This window comes from Endocarpon pusillum (genome assembly GCF_000464535.1).
Source record: "Endocarpon pusillum Z07020 unplaced genomic scaffold scaffold847, whole genome shotgun sequence".
Lineage (NCBI taxonomy): Eukaryota > Fungi > Ascomycota > Eurotiomycetes > Verrucariales > Verrucariaceae > Endocarpon > Endocarpon pusillum.
In genome coordinates, this window is record NW_006916663.1 from 49,542 (window position 1) to 71,795 (window position 22,254).

The 22,254-nt window shown below is 49.4% G+C and overlaps 9 protein-coding genes across 9 annotated transcripts; 4 read left to right on the plus strand and 5 right to left on the minus strand.

The window, feature by feature from the left end:
• Window positions 1–1,683: 1,683 nt before the first annotated feature.
• Window positions 1,684–2,856, minus strand: EPUS_08510 (uncharacterized protein; the record flags this gene model as incomplete). The annotated part of the gene is made up of 1 exon (XM_007808094.1): window positions 1,684–2,856. The coding sequence occupies one exon, from the start codon at window positions 2,854–2,856 to the stop codon at window positions 1,684–1,686; it is 1,173 nt and encodes a 390-aa protein (XP_007806285.1).
• Window positions 2,857–3,133: 277 nt separating this feature from the next.
• On the plus strand, window positions 3,134–4,795 carry EPUS_08511 (uncharacterized protein; the record flags this gene model as incomplete). Its single annotated transcript, XM_007808095.1, has 2 exons — window positions 3,134–3,447; window positions 3,493–4,795. The coding sequence occupies 2 exons, from the start codon at window positions 3,134–3,136 to the stop codon at window positions 4,793–4,795; spliced, it is 1,617 nt and encodes a 538-aa protein (XP_007806286.1).
• Window positions 4,796–5,143: 348 nt separating this feature from the next.
• Window positions 5,144–6,332, plus strand: EPUS_08512 (uncharacterized protein; the record flags this gene model as incomplete). Its single annotated transcript, XM_007808096.1, has 3 exons — window positions 5,144–5,227; window positions 5,280–6,048; window positions 6,121–6,332. The coding sequence occupies 3 exons, from the start codon at window positions 5,144–5,146 to the stop codon at window positions 6,330–6,332; spliced, it is 1,065 nt and encodes a 354-aa protein (XP_007806287.1).
• A 924-nt stretch (window positions 6,333–7,256) lies between these two features.
• Window positions 7,257–10,724, minus strand: EPUS_08513 (uncharacterized protein; the record flags this gene model as incomplete). The annotated part of the gene is made up of 1 exon (XM_007808097.1): window positions 7,257–10,724. One exon carries the CDS (start codon window positions 10,722–10,724, stop codon window positions 7,257–7,259), a length of 3,468 nt encoding a protein of 1,155 aa, XP_007806288.1.
• A 903-nt stretch (window positions 10,725–11,627) lies between these two features.
• Window positions 11,628–13,034, minus strand: EPUS_08514 (uncharacterized protein; the record flags this gene model as incomplete). Its single annotated transcript, XM_007808098.1, has 1 exon — window positions 11,628–13,034. The coding sequence occupies one exon, from the start codon at window positions 13,032–13,034 to the stop codon at window positions 11,628–11,630; it is 1,407 nt and encodes a 468-aa protein (XP_007806289.1).
• A 468-nt stretch (window positions 13,035–13,502) lies between these two features.
• On the minus strand, window positions 13,503–14,678 carry EPUS_08515 (Delta-aminolevulinic acid dehydratase; the record flags this gene model as incomplete). The annotated part of the gene is made up of 2 exons (XM_007808099.1): window positions 13,503–14,411; window positions 14,463–14,678. 2 exons carry the CDS (start codon window positions 14,676–14,678, stop codon window positions 13,503–13,505), a joined length of 1,125 nt encoding a protein of 374 aa, XP_007806290.1.
• Window positions 14,679–15,187: 509 nt separating this feature from the next.
• EPUS_08516 (Fe-S cluster assembly protein dre2) lies at window positions 15,188–16,268 on the minus strand (the record flags this gene model as incomplete). The annotated part of the gene is made up of 2 exons (XM_007808100.1): window positions 15,188–15,495; window positions 15,551–16,268. 2 exons carry the CDS (start codon window positions 16,266–16,268, stop codon window positions 15,188–15,190), a joined length of 1,026 nt encoding a protein of 341 aa, XP_007806291.1.
• Window positions 16,269–16,913: 645 nt separating this feature from the next.
• Window positions 16,914–18,182, plus strand: EPUS_08517 (uncharacterized protein; the record flags this gene model as incomplete). The annotated part of the gene is made up of 4 exons (XM_007808101.1): window positions 16,914–16,946; window positions 17,204–17,294; window positions 17,703–17,859; window positions 17,921–18,182. 4 exons carry the CDS (start codon window positions 16,914–16,916, stop codon window positions 18,180–18,182), a joined length of 543 nt encoding a protein of 180 aa, XP_007806292.1.
• A 2,543-nt stretch (window positions 18,183–20,725) lies between these two features.
• Window positions 20,726–21,100, plus strand: EPUS_08518 (uncharacterized protein; the record flags this gene model as incomplete). The annotated part of the gene is made up of 1 exon (XM_007808102.1): window positions 20,726–21,100. The coding sequence occupies one exon, from the start codon at window positions 20,726–20,728 to the stop codon at window positions 21,098–21,100; it is 375 nt and encodes a 124-aa protein (XP_007806293.1).
• Window positions 21,101–22,254: the final 1,154 nt, after the last annotated feature.

Sequence of the window (22,254 nt, forward strand, 5' to 3'; positions counted from 1 at the left end):
GGGGATAGGCCTGCCACTTCCGCCTCTTATAGCCACTACTCTATCTGGCATTGTACTAACAGCCTTATTGATCTCTTGTGTCAGACAGCCCACAGCCTGATACAAATGGGCGAAGAAAAGACGTGAAAAGAACGAGTTCAAAATGTGTAAAAGAGAATGTAGATTTCTCTATCTTCTGCAGACGCTCATATGGCCTCTATTTGGCCGTGTGGCGGGCGCACGGCAGGCACATAGCAGGCGTACGGTAAGCGTATGATAATTTGCCCCCTTTGAAACAAGCTTAATGTTCTTATTGATCCATTCTCATTGATACTGTTGGAAATGAGGGTTTATAGATTGTAGAGGGTTTTGGCGTCCAATTGACATTCAAATGCTCCTGACTTGATGCCAATAAAGAGAAGAAGAGGGAAAGGCGTTAAAACGCTGCTAATTTGATGCTAATTGATATAGAGAATAAGGAGGAGAAGAAGGTGCTGGTCGCTCTACGGCGGCAAAAAGTTGTAAAGAAGAAGAGGAGGGAGAGGAGGCGTCCAAATGCTGTTGATCTGGTGCTGATTGGTAGAGAGGGAGGGCTTTAATTATACTATAAGCCTTAAACAGAGCTTTTTAAGATGATTTGCCTACTGTAGCTTATGCATCGCAAATAAGGCGCGCCCTTTCAGGAGTATCAACAGTAGTTCAAACCTTTCGTGGTGAGGAAAGGATGATCGAAATCAACGAATCAGGCTGTCGACAGTTTCTTCGACTGGTCTTGGGCGTTTTAGCCATTTTGTAGCTGATTTGGAGGTGATTTGGTGGAGCTGTGCGAGTTTGAATATAGGGGGTGGTTTTGAAGGAGGGCGGATGTCTCAAGAAATTCGACACCTAGCTCCGGGGCCTCCGGGCCAAAACCCAGCTCAAGCCGCCCCCTCCAGCAGCGTCGGATGCTCATACACCCCCTCGGCCTTCGATCGACACGAAGTTAGCGAATACCCAGTAATAACTGAATCCTACATCAGAACCCAACTCTCGAGCGATGAATCAAATAACAATACCGTCAACACTCCAGAACAAGAAGATGATGCAGTCTTCGAGGCATCACACCCTATTTCCGACTGGACGCCCAATCACAGTCTTTTCGCTTTTTCATGTTGGGGCAGTCTCTTCCAGGTCGCGTACCAGGTCCAGCAAGCATTCGGCTTTCAATCCAGTGTGAACGTAGATATGATCGGCCACCAACTGAACAGCCCGCTTGCCACCAACTGAACAGCCCGCTTGCCACCCACCATCGCGACTTCCTCTTGATATACCTTCCAGGCGAGAACACTACCCGTAGGCGCGCCTGCATGAGAGCAATCATGCACCAACGCAATATGAGAAACGAAGACATGTATTACGGCACCCACCAACTTCCTGAGACTGATGTTAGGAGCGAGGGTTATGCCAGGAACCGTACTTGATTGTTGGAACCGGAACATGGACGTATGCATGCTTCTGGATCTCAACCGAGGCAGGTTCAATTTCGAGACCTTCTGGAATCGTCATTTCATGGGCATTCGCTTAGCGCAGATCAGATACCTCGGTATCACTCCAGTGGAGCTCGCACCAGCACAGCGAGGTAGGAGTTGGGGTCGGAGTGAATGATGTCTGACGCCTTTTGCACCAGACAACCTTCAAGGTCAAACAATGTGTTCGAGTAACATGCTACTCCTTTTCAGCTCTCACTCGGTGAGAAGGCTTCTGAGCAATCGATTGTGCAGGATCAGAGGCCAAAGGTGCCCTACGAGAATCCAGTGTGGTTTGTGTCCTCTGGAATAAGTGATCGAATTCTTTGGGAACAAGCACACTCTGTCCATAGCTACGAATCCCATGTGCATCAGTTGCTACCCCTTTTCTCATTTTCATTTCTCTTGGCTGTGCTGGCATGATCGTATTCGTACTTTGCCCTATCCATCTCCTCATCAAGCCTCGTTGTACCAGGGCGCATGCAGAAGATGACACGCAAAACAGGGCCAAGACTGCAGGTACCTCAGCACCATAGAAGCAGATGCCAAAGAGAGCTGAAATTACGATCGAAGATTTAGTGTAGAACCGGTATCTAAAACGAGGCCAGCCGTGCGCCGTAGAAAAGGGTTCCCTAAGCCTCAAGCCTTGAAACCCTGCGGATGCCGCATTGTTAATGAGCAAGCCGACAAATACCGTACAGAGGAAGGGATCGAAAGCCGTCAGATCAGGAAACCAGAGCAGCCCTTCTGATGCCAGGCTTGGATCGGGGGCAACTGGATATGCTGCAACTTTCTCCGGAGAGGAATCTCCCCAACCGCTCATCCCCATCAGCACATAAACACAATTGGCCCAAACTGGCCAATAGAGCACAGGAAGCATAGCAACGTAGGGATTGTATTTGAGGTGCTTGGAAAACAGCATCGTCACTTCACTGTTCCCTCCTAGACTCATTGCTTTAAACTCTGAAGGGGCGTTCTCTCCCGCGTGCCTCGCTGCTTCCTGTATTTTCTTGATCCAGGCGTTTCGGTATGCTTCCCGCAAGGGCTCGCCCATGTCCATCTTCCGCTGGTTCAGGATGATGGCGTAGTAGATTGGGAGTGCGAAGAGGGAGCGGAGGAGGATTGCCGTGATGGGGATGGAGAGGCCCCATGGTAAGCCGCTGTAGTCATGGATGAGTGTCAAGATGTAGGACGCATAATCTGTGCCGGTTTGGGTCGCGAATAGGCCCATGAACTGGGCGAGTTTGGGGGAGTGGAAGTTGCGTGCGAGCGACGGTGGTGATGGTGGTCTAATGTGGTATTGGAGCTGGGAGCGCTTGAGGAGGGAGGGCTGCCATCGACCAACCAATGCTGCATGGTGGCGACGGTACATGGCCCAATTGGACTTGTAGGATGTAAAGCATTGAAGTTTTACGGTTTTGGATGCGGTCTCTTCCGAGCTCCGCAATGGATGATGGCTGGTGTTTGAGTTGTGATCATGGGTTTCGTCTGAACAAATGACTCACGCACGTGGGAGGGCAGCGCGTATGTATACATATACATATATGATTCTTGGGATACAATGCTTAATTCACAGAAGCATCACCACAAACACTGAACCCTACTTCCTTGGTAGCAATGATAGTCTCGAGGCATTACCATCTAACATTATGGCTGTTTTATTAGTTCCTGCGTTGATCGCCTCGATATCACTCTTGCCCCTGTTGGGCCTCTACATCCTTCGGTTTCTCCTCAAAACTGCTGGTGACCATCTGCGGAGAAGGACCAGCGCAAGAAGGGAGCTCATATTACAGCGTGTTCAGCTTGACGAGCAACATCTGTCATCAACCCGGGAAGCTCCTCAAAGAACGGAAGAAGAGGATTGGGAAAGAGTCGAAAGCTATGCTGCCAGCACAGCCGAGAAGAGAGCTACACATCAAGAGAAGGACTATGCCGGTGTGATAGGATTCTTCCATCCTTTCTGGTAGGAATTGTCATTGCTGTAGGGGTGTCAGCTAAAGCTGCATAGCAACGCTGGCGGAGGCGGTGAACGGGTCCTATGGGCGGCAGTCAGAGCAACACAGCAAAGATGGCCTCGGGCAGTGTGTGTTGTCTACTCTGGAGATCATGATGTCGACAAGGCTGCTATGATCAAGCGAGTGCATACTTCTTTTGGCATCTCGCTGCATGCGCCGACCTTGGTCTTCCTCTATCTGTCTACACGCCACCTTGTCCTAGCAAGTACATACCCTCGCTTTACGCTTCTTGGACAGTCCCTCGGGTCGCTTGTTCTAGCTTACGACGCTTTCGGCCTTCTCGTGCCAGATATCTTTATTGATACCATGGGGTATGCTTTCGCATTGGCGTTTGCCAAGTATCTGTTTCCGAAGATGCCCGTTGCTGCTTACGTACACTATCCGATCATCTCAACCGATATGCTGGGGAGTTTGGATGACAGGTCTGGAGGAAAGGGAGTCAACGCTGGCGCAGGAGCTGGATTGAGAGGGAAGGCCAAGAAAATATACTGGCGATTGTTTGCGAGGCTGTACGGTTGGGTAGGAAGCCACATCGATGTGATCATGTGCAACTCAACCTGGACGAAAGGACACATCACGGCTCTATGGAAAACCAAAAACCAACCGGACTCCTTTGCAAAGATCGTCTATCCACCATGTCCGGTAGAAGAAATGGAACGGAGAATCAATGTATCCGCCAATGCCGAAAAGGAACGAAAACATCAGATCCTTTACATCGCTCAGTTCAGGCCCGAAAAGAACCATCCGTTGATTTTACGGTCCTTTGCAGAATACGTCCGCAACCTACCCGAAGGCTCAGATCCAGCACAGTTGGTACTGATCGGTTCTGTGCGAAGCAACACTCCGGATGAGCTGCACATCTACAACCTCCGACTACAGGCTCATGAGCTATCGATCGACAAAATTACAGAATTCATCACCGACGCTCCCTACTCCACAATCCTAAAATACCTGCAAACCGCATCAATCGGCACCAATGGCATGTGGAACGAGCACTTCGGTATCGGAGTCGTCGAGTATCTGGCAGCCGGTCTGATCCCTGTTGTGCATGACAGCGGAGGACCAAAGCTAGACATCGTTGTTCCGCATGATGGCAAACCAACAGGATATCATGCAGAGACGGCGGCGGAGTTCGCCGAAGGCTATCGAAGGGTGATGCAGATGGAGCCAGAGGAACGATACGCAATGAGAGTTCGTGGACGAGAAGTAGCCAAGACCTTCACGGAAGAGGCGTTTGCGCGGAAATGGATCGAACAGGTGGAGAAGTTGATTTCGATGCAGACGGGGAGAGCATAGTCTTTGGTAGACTTGCTACGATTATTGATACCCCATTTATACTAGGTATAGCAGCGGAATGCGATAGCGCTTGACGATTCAACTTCACTATCCATTTTCTCGCTAAATCCTCAGGGAACACCAAAGGTTGACCGAGTATTTAGTAACGTACCCATGTGCCAAGCCTCACTAAAAGGGGCGGTTCTCTCGTCCGATCTTAAGTCCGCATTTTGCGCGATAAGCTCCAGCTCCAATCCAAACCATGCAGTTGGATTGCTTATCTCTTCCCCCTCAAACACCAAATAGAGACACCAAGTATAGAACCCCAGACGCAAGCCGCACCAGAAGACCTCCCCTCCTTTCGACCATATGGCGGCCATCCCCCTGACCGGCCATGAAGCCCTCTCCGGCATCCTAGGCTCCATCTCCATCGCGTGCTGGATCTTCCTGCTCGTTCGTCTCAGACCCCTCCAGCCTCCTTCTCACTGACCGAACAACGGTCTAGATCCCCCAGCTCCTGACCAACTACCGCAACACGTCCGCATCCGCCCTCTCGCTGCCCTTCCTGCTCATCTGGTTCCTCGGCGATGTCTGCAACCTCGCCGGAGCCGCCTGGGCGGGGCTGGTGCCGACCGTGATCGCGATCGCGGTCTACTTCTGTTTCTTGGACGCGATTTTGGTGCTGCAGTGGGGGTACTATCATTGGATCTACCGCGCGGGAGGGGTGGGGGAGGGCGTTCAGGGGAAGACCGATGCCGGTGCTGCTGCTGCTGCTGTTGCGGATGGGAAAGGGAACGGACATGGAAATGGGAGGGTGGGCGAGGGGGTAGATATGTTGGGAGAAGAGGAGCCGCTGCTAGCGCGCCAGAGGAGCGGCAGTATCACGATCCCGGGCTCGCAGCGGCCAAGCAGGAAGAGGCGGACATCCAGTTCTGCCACGGCCGGCTCTGCGACGAGGAGACGGAGCAGCCAAGCCTCGAATCTCCTGCTCGACCGGATTCTGGAGGAAGACAACCGAGGCACAGCCACGAAGACGTGGATGAAGAACCTGATTTCGATACTCGGTGTGATAGTGGTAGGCACAGCGGGCTGGGCGATTGCATGGGGAAGCGGGGCCTGGACGCCTACTCCCGTCGACTCCGGCTCTGGTGGTGCTGGTACAGGTGCCACCGGCCCATTCGGGGCGCAGATCCTCGGCTACGGGAGCGCGGTCGCCTACCTGGGAGCGAGGATCCCGCAGATTGTCAAGAATGCTCGCGACCGGAGCTGTGAGGGTACGTATTCAACATTCTATGCACTATTCTGCTTAGGCTCGTGGGGGATTCTTTTGGCTGATGGAACGATAGGACTCTCCCTCCTCTTCTTCATCCTCTCCCTAAGCGGAAACCTCACGTACGGTGCCGGCATCATGGCCCATTCCCTCCGTCGAGATTACTTACTCATGAACACACCGTGGTTGGTGGGCAGTCTCGGGACGATGTTGGAGGACGCCATTATATTCACACAATTTCATATTTATGCTAAGAACAGCGATGGCGCGGAGGAGGCTGTTGTTTGAGGCCCTAAGATTTCTGTTTTGTGTTTGCGAAAGAGTCGGGTGGGCGATTCGTATATTTCGCGTGGTTTGTGTAGAGATGGATGGGGTATACATGGAGGACGAGATATGAACAAGGCATATCTCATCGGTGTTGTTGTAATTACTGTACTTTACAGCCTTGGGGGGATGGGCTATTCGGGTTTTACATGTTTGCCTCGCGAGCTAGAGATACTGATTCGTATATCGGCAATGAGGTATGAATAATAAAGATTTGGATGCCCTGAAGAGGGAAAACTGTGAAAAAACCCCACGGTTCTGGCTTCAATCACGCTTGAATCGAAGTCCTGCATATTCTATCCCGTCTGGCGCGTTCCGAAAGGAACATTCGACATATCTCCATTCTTGGACACATCACTTCTAGTTAGCTGATTCGCCAGGGAAGCGATATTATCGTGTCCGTCACCTCCTCCTCCTCCTCCTCCTCCTCCTCCCGAACCTCCTCCTCCTCCTCCAACTCCCACCAAATAGGGTGTGGCGGAATGGATCAACTAACGTCGTCAAACGTCTGGAATTTTTGGACATGGTCTGTAATCTTTCCTGCCGTCACCAACGGCCTTCTCCGTCCACATTTTAACGAGTCATTTGGCAAAAATCAGAGGTGCCAGCTGAATGTTTATGTGAAGTTGAGGTTTAGAACACTCTGATAGGGTAACCTGAAGAGAAAACCTGGGCGCGGCGCGAGCACTGCTTAGACCTGGCTCCTGACACCGCTTGTACATGTAATGAGAGTCTTCATTGCTGCTTTGGAAATCGGAGCGGCCCATATAGTTGGCATCAAGGTGAGGATTTCAAGACCTGTTACAGCGGGTTTTACGCCTGCACCGAGCCTAGAGGACTGCTGGCTGTAGATCTGTAGGTTCGTCTACTGCTCTTCAATTCATCAAATTAAAGGGGCGGACCAGTCAACATAATGAAGAGAAGATCATGCACCCAAGGCACCCCATCTTGACTGCTTGAATTGAGACCATCATCATCATCATCTTCATCATCATCATCTTCATCTTCATCATCATCTTCTTCATCATCATCATCTTCATCATCATCATCATCATCTTCTTCTTCTTCCTTTTCTTCGTCACTTGAAACTCCATCAATTCGCATGTCTCCTTTCGGGTACAGGCCCTTTAGCATTCGCCGCCGAGCCAAATCCGTCAGTTGTGTGGATATGCATTCTTGACACCAGAGCTCACAAATGATTGCCCTCTTCCCAAGACGCTTGCTGATCAACGTTGCTGCAAGGCATGCCTGCCAATTGTTAGCTGCGCGGACCACCGCGGGACCGTTTGGAGGGTCCAGGAGTTCATCCCAATTATCAATAGACACAAGATCAGGAATTAAATCCCAAAGCCTCTCTGCACGACAGACGTGATCTGGATCGCTACATGCACGAACGTATAAGTAAGCATATGGATCCTCCATGAAGCTCAAATCAGCTATCCAACGGCCTCGATCATGGACAGAGATGAGAGTCTCCACATACGAAGCCGCAATATAGGCGCCACGGTGTCCCCCGGTTGTTTTCGGTAGACTGTATCCAGAGAATCCTAGATGAAGGGATGTCTCTTGAAAACTATCTTTAGCTATCCCATCAAACTCCATATGTGTGACCGTCTTCCAGCTCTCTGGATCAACGCTAAGGATTCTCGGGTCTGGTGGTGGCATGAGCAAAGAGAGCCCGATACGCCCAACGTTTCCAACGACCCTCCGCACGCTGAATTCTGACAGTGATCTATAGGTAGGGGCACGCAAAAGTTGCCCTGAGACATAGATAGAGTCACCAGAGGAGATAGCCATCACCTCTTTGAAATCATCCGGATCGAAGTCGAAGACTCCTGATTCAAACATTGTTATGCATGCAAATACAGGATTCGAGTTCCGACCGACGTACTCAGACAACCGGAAACGGCAAAGCTCTCGATCCAATTCTTGCCACACAATGCTCTTCAAGCCACGAGGTTTGCTGTTATCTTGAGCCCACTTTGCGTTTGCAAGGGTAATACTACCAGAAGTGGCAATGGTGGAGGAGATAGTTGCGCCAGGAAGATCGTGGTAAACATCGGCTGCCATACTCAGGACATGTAGAGAACGAACAATCTCACGTTGCGCTGCTAGTTCAGTCGCTGTTTGCGAAGTGTCTCCCAGTATGTGGCGCGAAGTGCTAAGAGGTAGTTTAGTCTCAGCGATTGACAGGAGATGCCTACGCAGCAAACAGGGATCGATCTTTCCATCCTCAAAACACTTGATAATATGATCGAGTTTGACGGTGTGCTTGAAGGACATGACCTTCGAAGCGCCTTCACGCACGTACAATGCAGCCGTGCGAGGATCTCCTGCGAGAAACTTAAAATTGAGTCGACTGTCAGAGCAGCACTCTGACGAGTAATCAATACCCCGTCCTTTTTTCCTCCGGTATTCTTGTGAGCTGGTCGAAGGCTCATCCTCGCCAAACCTTTGGATATCTTGCATCTCTACATCATAACCACATGTTTCAGTAGCTACTGACGTCGCTACACTTATCGCTGTCTGTCGCAAGTTTGCGCACGAGGACTTGTAGTAGCTTGGAGGCTCGGCCCAATTAAAGGAGAGATCATCGTCAGCCGTTGTGATATTTTCTGCATCAATTTCAAGATGGAGGTCTACCATTTCCGTAAGTGCCTCTGGAGTTGAAGGATCGAGCCTTTCGGTTGTGCATTGATCAGCTCTAATCAACTCCCAGCGCCCTAAGCGACAGTTTGGCATGGTCGCTTTCTGACCAGAGAGTGCAGAGGCATTAAGAGGAACAGCCGTCATGAAACTATACTGGACCGAGTTTTCACGAACTTCGTGTTCCGAATAATCCATTGGGGATATTTCGAGGTCGGCTATGGGAGCGACCGAACCACAGTTTCGCACCCTGATAACAAGAGAATGCGGATCAATGTTGCACTGCAGAGCAAGCTCGCGGAGAAATTCGACCATGTCGCCCTCCTTTCTCATCAAAGAGACTAGATTCGCTGTGTCAAGTCTCCAGACACCGGTGCAAGTTCCTTTCTTTGACGTGAGAAGAGGACCACGCCGAAGACCTAGACCTACGAGCCTCCGATACAGCTCCTTATCATCAGCAGCCGAAAGAAAGTCAGAAGCAGCTTTCCCTAGTAGAGTCATCCACTGGGTGTGATGGAAGGGGACGTCCTCGTTATCATCACGATCTCTGGAGGTGCGTGGAAGGCCATTTTGATAGCACAAATGCATCAAAGTGATAAGCTTGGCAGCTTTGTACACATTGGGCATTTTCACGCCCCAATAGCGAAATACACTGCCCAGTGCAACTTGCAGGAGCTGATCCATGGACAATCTTGCTGAATCTGACGTCAAACAATGTTTGGACATGACAGGGTCACCGTAGTACCGTAAATGGGCGAGAGCTAAAGACCAATAGACACCTCTGTCCTCTTCTTGCTTACTATCCAAGCCAAGGGTTAAGACGCCCCCAGGATGCACTAATTCATCCTTTTGATCAACTTTCTTCGAGTAATTTTCGCCAAAAACGATCATGTCTGGGTAGATATGCCACGCCGAAAGAGCCAGTACGATGGCACCATCTTGAATGCTATACGGACTGCCTGCGATCATCTCATCCATTGCTCTCATTGCGCTTGTCCAAGCTCGAACAACGCTATCATAGACCCGGTGTTCATTATTGACAGGCACACTTATGTTGTCAAGAATGAGCATAAGCTGTTTCTGTCGCTTCTTCGTGGGCTCGGCTTCATCAGCTGCACGAAGCCAAGCTCGAGCCCCGGAATCCCATTCAAACAGGTCCTCTTTGGATACAGAGAGTGATGCAGCCATGGCATCTTGAAAAGATCCAGCCTGGGCGGACTCTTCCAAATGCTTCTTTCGTTCGGCCACTAGTTCATCCCATATGGCAGTTGCTTCGGCAGCGGGAAATTGCCGAGCAAGAATGCAAGCTAAGAGGTGGACTGCAATTGCCTCTGGACCCGATGTAGCTGCGGCCCAAATAGTTGTGCCATCAATACCAATGTATTCCTCGAAAGCACCATAGGTTTTATCTCTCTTTGGATTGACGTTTGAGGAGTTGGAAATCTCTGATGTACGGAGGCCATAGACCTTTATCAAGCGTGGCGTCTTAGGAAGCGTGGATGCAAACAGGGAGCCAAGCTTCCGGGCTGTTTTATGGCTTGAGCCTTCTTCTGCAACTTTCCTTCTCTTGTTGGACAGCGCTACCCCTAGCTCGTTATACTCCACCGGAGCCGCAACTCTAAACAGGGAGAAGTCGAAGTTGCAAGTGGCAAGGGATAAGTTCAGTTCTGGCGAAACAAGCGAAGCCTGAACTTTTGCAAGAGAGGCCATAGGGTCGAGACTCCTCTAGGGTCAGGCATAGTAAATTGTGCAAGACGAAAACGCTGACGCAGCGCCAGAGAGTTATGAAAGAGACAGGCTTAGGAACAACGAAGAGTTTCTGAGAAGGAGACCTCGAATGTGCAAATAAATCTGTTACTGGTGAAACCCTAGTGAAGTTATATCAGACTCGGCTCAGAATTTCAGCCTTGTAAAGAAGAGCGGCGCTTGAAGACATCAGCCCGCCTGTACTACTCGGTGCTGCCTAGAAGTCACCCGCTAAAGCGATGTATAATTTCATAAGAAATGGCCGCTCTGATACCTCCTATTCGTGCTCCTAGCGATCAAAAGTTATGAAACATCTGCTAGCGTCCACGGAGACTTTTTGGCGGCACCCACATACAGGTACAGAACAACTATATCCAAAGAAGTTAGATGTGATAATAGATATGATAATTTGAATCATCAGAACACTACGTAGATGCACACAGGACAAGCCATTTTCTAACGAATCACAATACTGTGTGCCCGTAACAAAGAACTAGCCGCCATTCTACAAACATTTATCGACACCAATACAGAGATGGGTCGAATGACCAGAATCAAGCAATTTTCGTTTCCACAGTGCCTGTTTGAGCTATTTCAATCAGTTCTATCTCCAATCAGCGCCAGCAACATTTAAGTAATAGAAATATGCTCTGAGACCAAAAACAACCAGCATTTTGTGTTGCAGATGGAGGTTTGTTACACGAGCCAGTCACCCACGTTCCTTGGAGTAGATCATTATTGGATTAATCCTCGCTGATAATTCTCCGCTTACAAGTAAGTAATCGCTCGCCACCAACAAAAACCTTCCACTCTGGTAATGCTTCAGCAGAGCAATTGTGTATATACTTTTTGTCTCTAATCTATCTCTTAAATCTTCACATTCCATTTCCACTTCCACCCCAAGCAAGCCCACCGACTTAATACAAAACAGATCAAGGACAGGAAGAGCACAGCGCAAAAGAATCCAGCCATAGGTTGTGGCCCCACCGTTTCCACCAATTCACCACCGATAGGTATACACACTAAAGTGGCCAGGCTTGCAATGAAATAGCAGGTCCCAAAGTACCTTCCAAATTCCTCTGCACGGCATAGTTGCCCAACACAGACGGGGACCAAGGCCATCCAAGAGCCTGTGCCGAATCCGAAAAGTGCAGCGAAGATATAGAGAGCTGTGAGGCTATTCGAACCGAAAGGGAGCCAGATTACGAGCATGACGATCCAGGTGAGGAAGAGCATGAGGAGCAACATGTTGAAACGGCCAACGTAATCAGAAACAAACCCGGGTAGGATCCGTCCGAGACAGCTAACGCCATTCATTATTGAGATCACGTAAAAGCCTGTCATGGATGGATAGCCCTGGAGGCTGCTGTACGTGGGCAGAATTCCGAGACTACCGAACAGAACGATCTCAATACCCCACACTGTTAAGACGAATAAAGTGAAGCGAGCGTCGGCGAAGAGGTGGAAAGACATCACACCTCTCTTATTCTCCTCAGCAGATGGTGGGCCGGGTGTGAGCCGACCTTTCACGAAAATGTTGCCGATAATCAGGCAGGCCAGCATTGCGAGGGCGAGAATTCGAATGGCCCAAGCCCAGCCGTAGCGGGGAAATGTCGCTCGCAGTATCAGTGGAATAAAAGTCCCACCGATGGTGTTTCCGATCATAGCAAATCCTGTTGCCCGACCCCTGCGTTTATCAAACCAGTGACTAACTGCGGATAGTCCGGCTGTTGTGATCAGCGCAGCAGAAGTGCCACCCACAACGCCGAGGCAGAGCATGAAATGCCAGTATTTTTTACACTCTGCCAAGGCAAACATCGTTATGATATATATGATGCTTCCAACAATAGTGAGTACACGAGGTCCATATCGATCGAACAATGGACCAACCCAGAGGCCAAGGCCAAGACCAAGGTAGACGTATACTGATGGGATCCAGCCAATATCTCTGATGGAGTAGGCTTTCAATTGATGCTCGCGCCAGTAGTCTTGTAGTGTACCAACCGAGACCATGAGACCGTAGGAAGGCAGCAGAAGAAAGAATGAGCCTAGGACACACAACCATGCTTGAAGACCTCCTTCTGGAAATGCCTCTGGCATCAACGTTTCACCTCGAGTGATTGCCGTCACCCCAGCAGCGGCTGGTGAGGTGGTAGTGTTCTCTTCATCATCGCTTTTCTTGACGTCTTGCGCGACTGGCGTGATCGTTCTGATATCATTTTCAGAAGTCCTCGAGCCAATTACTCGCAATGATGGAGCGAGAGCGGGCTCCATAAGGAACCAATTCGCTTGCCGCGTGTAGTTCGACTTGAAGTCGCGGACGCTCTGTCGAGCGAACGGATGCCATTATGACTCAGGGTCGGCAAGCAGAATTACGTAGATGATGCGGTTGAAAGTGGATCTTTGGCCATAAGCTACTGCAAATGGCAAGGGTTTCGAGCGGAGCTGGTTAATTAAAGCGACAGGGAGCTTTGGGCCGGATCTCGGCATCCACTCCGGGTTTTCCGGTATCAGGGAGACCCACAGAAAATGATAGCAGCATGATGTACCACGTTGAAGGATGACGATGTGCACTGGAAATGAGCTAAAGGTACAAGATCGACTGGAAAGCTTCCGTCTTTCAGATGAGGCAATGAAATGTCTGAACCGAGTCCGACAATTGTAAATGCTGCGGAACCTGATTATTTCTCTGGTGGGAGCAATGCTGGACTCCAACTCCCATTTTTACTTTCTTCCAAATGTTCAAGTCGACAGCCAGTCCAGGAACTCGGGTGTAAAATAACTGACCACTATACCTGCACCAGCCCTCAAAATTCCTTCTGTTGATTCGAACGCCATGGTCTTTAAATCAAATACTCCCGCTTTAGCCCCAGCGTGAATCATAGCAAACTCCCCGGACACTTGATAAGCAGCAACGGGCATGTCTTTGCCTATCTCTTTGGCATCGCTGATTATATCCAAATATGAGCTCGCTGGCTTTACCATAATGATATCAGCGCCTTCCCCGATATCACGCTGGATTGCTCGACGAGCAAGTCCTCGACCTCCTGGAGGTAGTTGATAACATTTTCGATCACCAAATGAAGGACACGATCCTGCCGCATCACGAAAGGGTCCGTACAGGCACCCAGAGAATTTTGCAGAATACGACATCAAGTTGACACGATGCGCAATTCCAGCTTCGATCAGTTTCAGCTTGATCGCCCTCACACGGCCATCATTCATGTCAGATGGGGCGACACATTGGGCCCCAGCTTGAGCATAGGCCATCGCAACATCGGAAATGCGCTCAACGGACATGGCGTTGTTGAGTGAGCCATCCTCTCGCAGAATACCACAATGACCATGTGACGTGTACTCACAGAGACAAACATCTGCGACAATGAAAAGTTGAGGGAAATTGCGGCGCAGAAGTGCGATGGCTGACATTACTGGCCCTGCTGGATCATCCGCTGCGGTTCCAAGTGCATCTTTCGCCGTAGGTTCGAGGGGGACCCCAAAAAGAATCACTGAACGCAGCCCTTTCGCCACCAGCGGCCGTAAGAACGGCACTATCCGGTTTAAGCCTCGTCGATGTTGATTTGGTAGAGAAGGAATGAGAGTTTCTTCGTCCGGATTGTCGGTGATGAAAAGAGGATAGATGAGCATTGCCTGTACTTGACGATTAGCCAGAACCTCCAAAAAGAAAGATTGGACTCTTACTTTGGTCAATTGTCGTTCTGCTTGCCATGCTCTTGTCAGCGGATGGCTGTAGCCGCCATGTAACTGACTCGAAATATCGCCTGCTATACTGACGCTTGTTGCGGACGTTGAAGCGTATGATCTGGCGACAGAGTGTGGAAGGGACAGCTGCGAACTGCGCTCATCACTGCGCGAGTCGCGGAAAGCAATATCTTGAACCAAGGTTGAAAACGACATGGTATCAAGCTGAAGAAAAAAACAAATGCGATGTAAGATAAGGATTCGAGAGTAAATACTGGGTCCGGTGCAGCAAGGAGATTCGGACACAGGAGACGCAACTGTTATGGTGGATTTCTCAGGAGACGATCTTGTAGGACGAATGGTTGTAGAGAGAACGGTTCGTGTCAAGGCGTACTATGTGAGGGTTTCGGAGTACTTGTCCACAATTATAAATTGGAGTGTTATGCAGAGCCAATGCAGGGACTTTTCAGCTTTTGATGTCACCCGGAGCAGAGATGACTTTTGACACAATCTCATTGGTGCAGATGCTTCCGGACTCCGCTCCGATCCTATCACAAAGGGAGGTCTGCCTTGCCTAGCCGAGGCTCTCTTCAGTATCTTGAGGTGGTACGCTTGGGAAGAAGCTTCCATTCGGAGCTATTCGTGTCTTATCTATGGTCTTCACTGATTATTGTGTCTATCTTGTCACAAAATATCTAAAGTCGGATCAACGCTTCAGTGACCAATTAAAGCTGGATCTCATCATTCAGCAGTCTGACTTCTTCTCCAGGCTTGAATGCTGGGAGTCCAATGTAGGGACAGCCATCGCACCTGAAGGCGTCTCCTAAGCTGCAATTTCCGCAACTTCCAACCTTACCCTTGACTGTGAAATCTACCTCTGCAAGATCATCGGCACCTAGTTTCAATGTATTCAATGCGAAGTCAGCGTTTGCTCTTTTGGCTTTGTCCTCCGCTTCAAGTTTCTGCGCAAGACCACACGTGCAATCTTTACAAGCTCTGCGTCTCTTTCCTGCTTTAGGCTTGCATTCGGCAGCTATGTCTCTCGAGTCAGGGTTATTGAGTACATTTAAGAAGGGTAGAGCACATACGAATCTTAACAGGTCTAATGAGATCCTCGTCGGTCAGCAAAGTATCCTCATCGATAAGTTCGTCCTCCGAATCGTCCAACTCAGGCTTGCCCAGGTCATCGGAGAAGTCCACGAAGCCTACCCCAGCTGGTGTGGCGCCGCTGATATCCTGGCTCTTACGCTTTCCGGTAAGGGCCAGCGATATTGACTGCGTATTGTCCCTATTGAACCCTCCTGCAGCTTGTGCAACAGCCTTGTTCTTTGCGAATGTAAGAGGGACAGGCGCTTGTGCTCCGTAATCAGGTTTAATAAAACCTTCACCGACCTCATACCTGAGGCCTGCTAATATCGCTTCCGTTCGCTCTTGACCCTCACTTACGCCAAACTGACCGTCCTGACTCCTCAATTTGCCCGATGTTTTAAGGGCTCTAACAAGCAGAGCAAATGTATCGCGATTTAAAAGACTTTGACCTTCTCTTCTTGACCCATCAGCATCAGTAAGAAGAAGTATGACGTCGTAGGTTGCCTCTGGAAGCGATACAAGACCAAGCGAAAGTCGATCTAGCATTTGTATATCTGTCGCAGCTCGATCATGCGCCTCGACGATATTTTCCAGCCTTTCTTCGTGCGAAGATAACGATGGAGGTGCAAGGAGGAGGGTTCGTGGCATCGTCAACTGACTTTTGGCCGAAAAGGATTTGAAATTTGTTGAGTTACCGATGGCGATTGCAGGCGCCATACTTGGTTCGAATTCGTTGCTATTGATATGGGAGGTGTTGACAGCTACAGTATTGCGTACAAGATGAAGTTGCCCCGCGGGGAGGCTGGCTTTATGGAATTGCTCGGCTGCGGGTAGAATACATATATTGGTGAGTTGCTTTGTCAGATTCGAAAATCCAATGCCATGAACCCTTTTAGTGCTTGGCGAGCTAAATCCCTGAAACGGTTCTTTACTACCTAGAGATGGTGTCATCGGATGTTCTCCACTTAGACAGACTACCTGCTTTAACAGATCCTAAATAGTCGTAGCAGTCGATCTACCCGGGGTCCTTAGCTTAACTCTGCACTACTGATCATTGATATGATTGAACAGACAGCACTGAGATTGTTAGTATCGGAGAATTTCCTAATCTCAGGCTCTACCGTAGTATTTGGTGTTCTTCAGTTGGAGTGTTATTATTCATGTTAGATTTGTGAATATCTTACTGCCTGCTTGCTCCCTGAAGTATGAATGTCGCATTGTTTCGGATATAGTACTCCGTATGCACATGGCTATTGCAGTCGGAAATCAAAATGCAGGCCCAGACGTTCACAGATATAACAGAGGCCCACGCAGGGAGCCTATAGTGTACATGGAGGACAGATTTTCCATACTGTTCATACCATGTTCTCCCAACAAACAGCTGCCCATCTTGATGTAAGAATAACGTTTGTCAATTCAAGTTACATGGCAGAGAGCGTTGTGTCTTACAAGTCTCTTTAGGCAGCTCTTGACCCCATACATAGCAAAAATTTTACTAACTAGTAGTAGCGCTTAGCCGTTGGAATTGCCCCACTTCGGGTGCGGGGGCTAGTGCCGTTTGGGACGTCTCTAACCCCACCCTTGTACTTGGTAGCTCCTTGGACCAGCTGGAATCGGAATTTTCTACGTATCTGTAAGGGACTCTTGCCCAGCTCCAAGCACGCAGACTCAATTATAACGACACCTTCAATCCCCAACCGCTCTGCAGCTTCGCCTCAAAGCCTAAATCCACTCTTATCAAAGGTAAGAGCAGTTTTGTGATTAATGACGTGCATTCCTTTGCACCTTGCATCATCCCACTCGGGGCCCGGGAAGCTTGGACCACCGCTTGTGGTCACGAGAGCTATGTCCCCTTTGACTGGCAATCCATCTTCATCTCAGCTGCAGTCAATAAACATTGCTGCTTCTTCTTGACACACCCTACCATCACTGATACGACATCACAGAACTTCCGCTGAATAAGACCTTGCCCTTTACCCATCAGTAAGTCACGTATCTCTCTTCACCTTCTGTCGCGTGAGGAGTTTCATTGCAGCCCAACAAAGGGATACAAAGGCTGCTCGACGTAGCTTCAATTCCACCTCACTGCTTCTTAGGCTAGACAGCTCAGGCCAAGATCTGTTGAACATAAGCTAAACATCGGCTTGCTAGTGACTCGCACCGAAAAACGCAACGATCGAAACCATACCGGCCTCGCTGACGGGACTGCTACTGCTGAAGACCACCTCCCTCGATATTTCGCCAAATCTGGCCATCCCGACGCTGATCCCACTGCCATCAAGAAGCAAGGTGGTGGCAAGGGCAACTGGTATGGTATCCTCCCTACCTGCATTCCAAATAGCTGGTCTCTGATCATCATAACTCCACAGGGGCAAGCCTGGTGCCGAAATGGACGATTATGGCTACAAGTTCGCCAACTCCCGTCGTCGCTCCAACAGCAGCACTCAGGCTCTAGGGGACTTCAAGACCAAGTTCGAGGCGGTTGATCAGGATCCAGTCTTCGAGGAGGAGGTTCATGGACCGACCCGCACCAACACCGAGGATAGCAACACACTTGAAAAGGAAGAAAGCACCGATACCAGCACCGTTGCCGGAAGCGTTGAGGAGGAAGAAGGAGCAAAGAAAATTTGAGAGGGAGATCTAGATGTAGCTGCAGGATGCGGCTCATCTTTATATGGCGGAACGTGCCCCTGTATACTGTCACGATCATTCATGAGCAAGCTCTCTAGCTAGTCTGCACGAAGGTACGACCCAGCTCGATTTAGCTTGGCTTTGGCTCAACAGTGAGTCGCCTCAATAATATGTCGTAACATTCAAACCAACAAATTTCACATCACCAAACCAAACTCGTGGATTGTGTAATCTATTCACTCATCATACACACCCAGCGAAATCAGGAGGGTTCAAAAGGACTAACTATTAGAATGTAGCTGACTGGAAGTTGGATAAATTTCCGCAGCCTCAGAGGCTAAGACGCATGATACGGGCAGCAGCATGCGGGTGGTTGCCCAGAAAAAGTCCATATTAGAACTTCGATCTGATGAAAGGATGCTTTAGCCAGGAGAGGGCCCTTTGCCTGTGTGAAGTTGATTGTGTAAGGAATGCAGTTTTGGAAATTTTTGTTTCGTGCGATCTCTCACCTCGCTAGCGCGGATCCCAACCTCCAGAAATCTTGGCAATTGAATGGTGAGAGCCGAGGCATCTCAGTCTTTTTGGCACCAACCACACCTCTGCTATGGAGGAGCTCCCTCCAACAGCTAGCCTGGCGTGGAATAGGTCCGGCTTATTACTTGAACGAAGGTTTTTATACCTGTCTGTACGATTCTATTCTCATCCAGGGAATGGCGGGGACCTCAGCATCAGTATTGGCAAATGATGATGTGAAAAAAAAGTGACCGGCAAGGTAAGGCCGAGCATTTACAGTGTGCCTGTTCATTGTACAACCATATCTCGCACGATTACTAAATTCTGCTTTGCAAAAACTGGGTACCGGCGCAATGGAGCGAAGCAGAGAGGTATCATTGGCTTTCAATCAATACTTTCGTGCTCCCTTCCCTAAGAGCGAGCATCGTTGAGCTAATTGCTTGATCACGTCAGTTGAAACGCACCATTCCATTGAAATTCCCTTTTGCGACTGAGATAATCACGGGCTTTGATCATGTCGCCTGGCCTGGCCGTTTGGTTGGGAATGTCTTTCGCTTGTTTAGCAGATGGGTTCGGTGGTGTGCATGCCGCTATCGGATCTGGGAACCCAAGATCGAACCGCATCTCTTTTGGGTCATAAAGAACTAGGCCAGCACGGCAATCTCCCTAGGGTTTCCTGCCTGCACTGACTAGCCTTTCCTTCCGGTAATAGACAAAATTCCATGTGTATGCTCCAGGGTTTTCTGAGGCACTTGATATTGTTCCGAGGAGTTGTTCGCCTCCCTTTCCTTGACTCCTCTTCTTTTACCAACTTACCACACACACTCTCTCCCAATTGTGGGTGTTGGGTCTGCTGGTCTTCTTTTCTAGATGGAAGGTTCGGAATCAACTCTGCTTGTGTCCGTAGATCAATTATATGCCATCAATCGTATGGGCAGAGCGTCTAACAGATGTCTCTATGGCAATCACCCAACAATAGACCCTGAACTCCGTCTTGTTGCATTTGTAGGCAAATCAACAATGACAGACATACACATATGACGGAAGGCCACTAGAAGCATCTACGGCCACTATCCAGTATCAAGCTTCCCTCCTTGACATTCTCTTCAAGAATCTATATTTAGACAGAAGTGGATCGCAGGAGGCCACCTTAGACATCCGCCATAGCTGTTCAGTAGTAGAACGTCTTTCTTCTGCATTCCAGTCATGAGAAATGGTTACAGATCGAAACACGTACCAGGAGGCCGCCAAGAGTGTTCAATACAACTTCTGAAGAAGAGAGCTTGTTTCCTCAATGTTATATTCATTGAAGCATGATGCAAACAAAAATATATGACAGGAGATCACCAGAAGCCTTGGCTGCAGATTGTTGATGACAAAGTTTCTTTTTTATAGATTTTAAAATATCAGATATTGTAGTGGAATAAAATGTAGCGAGAAGCCACCTGGAATCTCTACCACCACTGTCAAGTGACAGACTATCCTTTTTGTAAATTCTCGTGGAAAATTTACTGATGAACAGAAAAATGCAGAGGGGGCCATCAGAGGCCTCTATCACAGCTGTGTAACAATGGATTGTGATTCTTGCAGGTTCTGATGAAGGAAGAATACTAACAGATGGAAAAGCACTGGTGAGGACCACCAGAAGGCTTTGCCGCATAGGTTAGACAACAACCTTACCTGCATGAAGATTCTGCACAGCTCGAGTACAGAAATGCAAATGTGTATTCGAGGAGCCCACCTGTTGGTTGTATTTCGAAGTAGGCTCACAATAGTCGTTGCTTGTTGCTCCTCCCCTTTAAGGCAGTTTGACCCAGTAAGAATGTAATGCCATCTTGGGCAAGACCACTGCCACCGCAACTGCTATACTCATGTTTGCTGTTGCTCTTGCCTTGGGAGATAACGACGCTAATTCGTAGCCATGTAAAAAGTAATCTGCAGCTGAAGGAAGAGTTTCTTTCTCTAAGCGGCGGCAGTACCTTGATATTGATGATGTGCAGTGTCAACAAGTTACTTTTTTTCTATACAGGATGTCTAGTTACAACCCACTCGAGCATGGTTCTGGCTGGGCCATGGTGGCCTTGACCTTTGTTAGTCTATTGATCACTGCCCTCGCGAAGGTCGTTTCGATGAAATTCCCCGATGCGGCAGAGATAGGGGCGCGAAAGCGTCACCGAGAGACTGTTCTGCTGGCCGGGTGGGCGGCGCAGCAACGAGTCGAGGACCTCGACTATCTTGTGTGGGAAGCATATCGAAGATATGCAAAAGAGGCGGAGGAAGAGGAGCGAAGGCTGGGACATACCAGCAAGTCGATCTTTGGTACTGGGAGTGGTGACCCCAGTGCTATGAATAAAGACGATGAAGAAAAGGAGCCGAGGCGCGAGGCTGTGTGTGCCAGCCCTTAGCAAAGCCCGGCATCCCATCGAGGGCGATCTGCAAGACGTCCTTCGACAACACCAACAAGGGCCGAGACCACGCTTCGGACCGATGGATCTACTCCCAGCGTGACGTTTGATCGCTGGTCTCGAGAGAGAATCGACCGAATTCGTGAGGTTTAGGCACCCTTGTGATTCCTTCCCCGGCGGTAGACGAAGGGAAGGTGGAGACTATACAGAGAAGAGGGCCCGATAGGGATACCGGCTGCGTAGCTCCACATCAGCGAAGAGTTCACACCTTTACGCGGTGCTGATGATGACCACTCTCATGTCGAACACTCCAATAACACGACACGAGAAAGGCAAGATGAACTCAACCACACGAACAAAACCAACATAAGGACGAGACCTGCACACACCACACATCACATTACCTGCTTGCTACCACCTCCGAGCAGCACGAATTCATTTCTGCACGCTGCGGGCCAGACATGTGTGTACCATGGTGCCCGCCCCAGGGTTTCTCACATCCATCACCTCCTCGAATACCTTGGAGGCAAATTTGACCAGCGAAACCCACAAAATCGAAACGTCATAAAGGCATCCAGACTTCAGATACCCTGGCACCCACCACAGACATTTTTTTCAGTCATCGCCTGCCCAAAATCCATATCATTGATTGAACAATTGAAACAAATCAAACTCTTCCCAGTCTCTTGCTGCCCACCGGATACTTTGGCCAACATCCACCACTTGGTCGAAGTTGAAACGTTGACGGATCATCCTGCACGCCAGTCTCTCAAGGACCCTGACAAACCATCAACCCTAAAGTATAAGTCGGCGCACCCAAGCTGTACACAACAGCTATCCTCCAGAGCCACCTTATGGTTGTCCTTCGTGCCAGTGCCCGCTAAAACTTGTCACTAAATACTGCACCAAGCCTCTTCGGTACTAGCTAGCCCGCTTGCATTCGCCCAGTCCTCAACACGACTGAATAGTACGGATACTTTCGTGCTGAACAGCCACCACAAAACCCCAGCACTCCTCTGCCATTACTGCATCTTGCATACTTCCTTTACTCTCTCTCAATCTTTGAACGATCAATTGATCTGTGTGGTTCGGCATCTTTAGACTGATATCACATCTGACTTGCCCGGGATGTGTTGGGAGCGGTGCATTCGCGG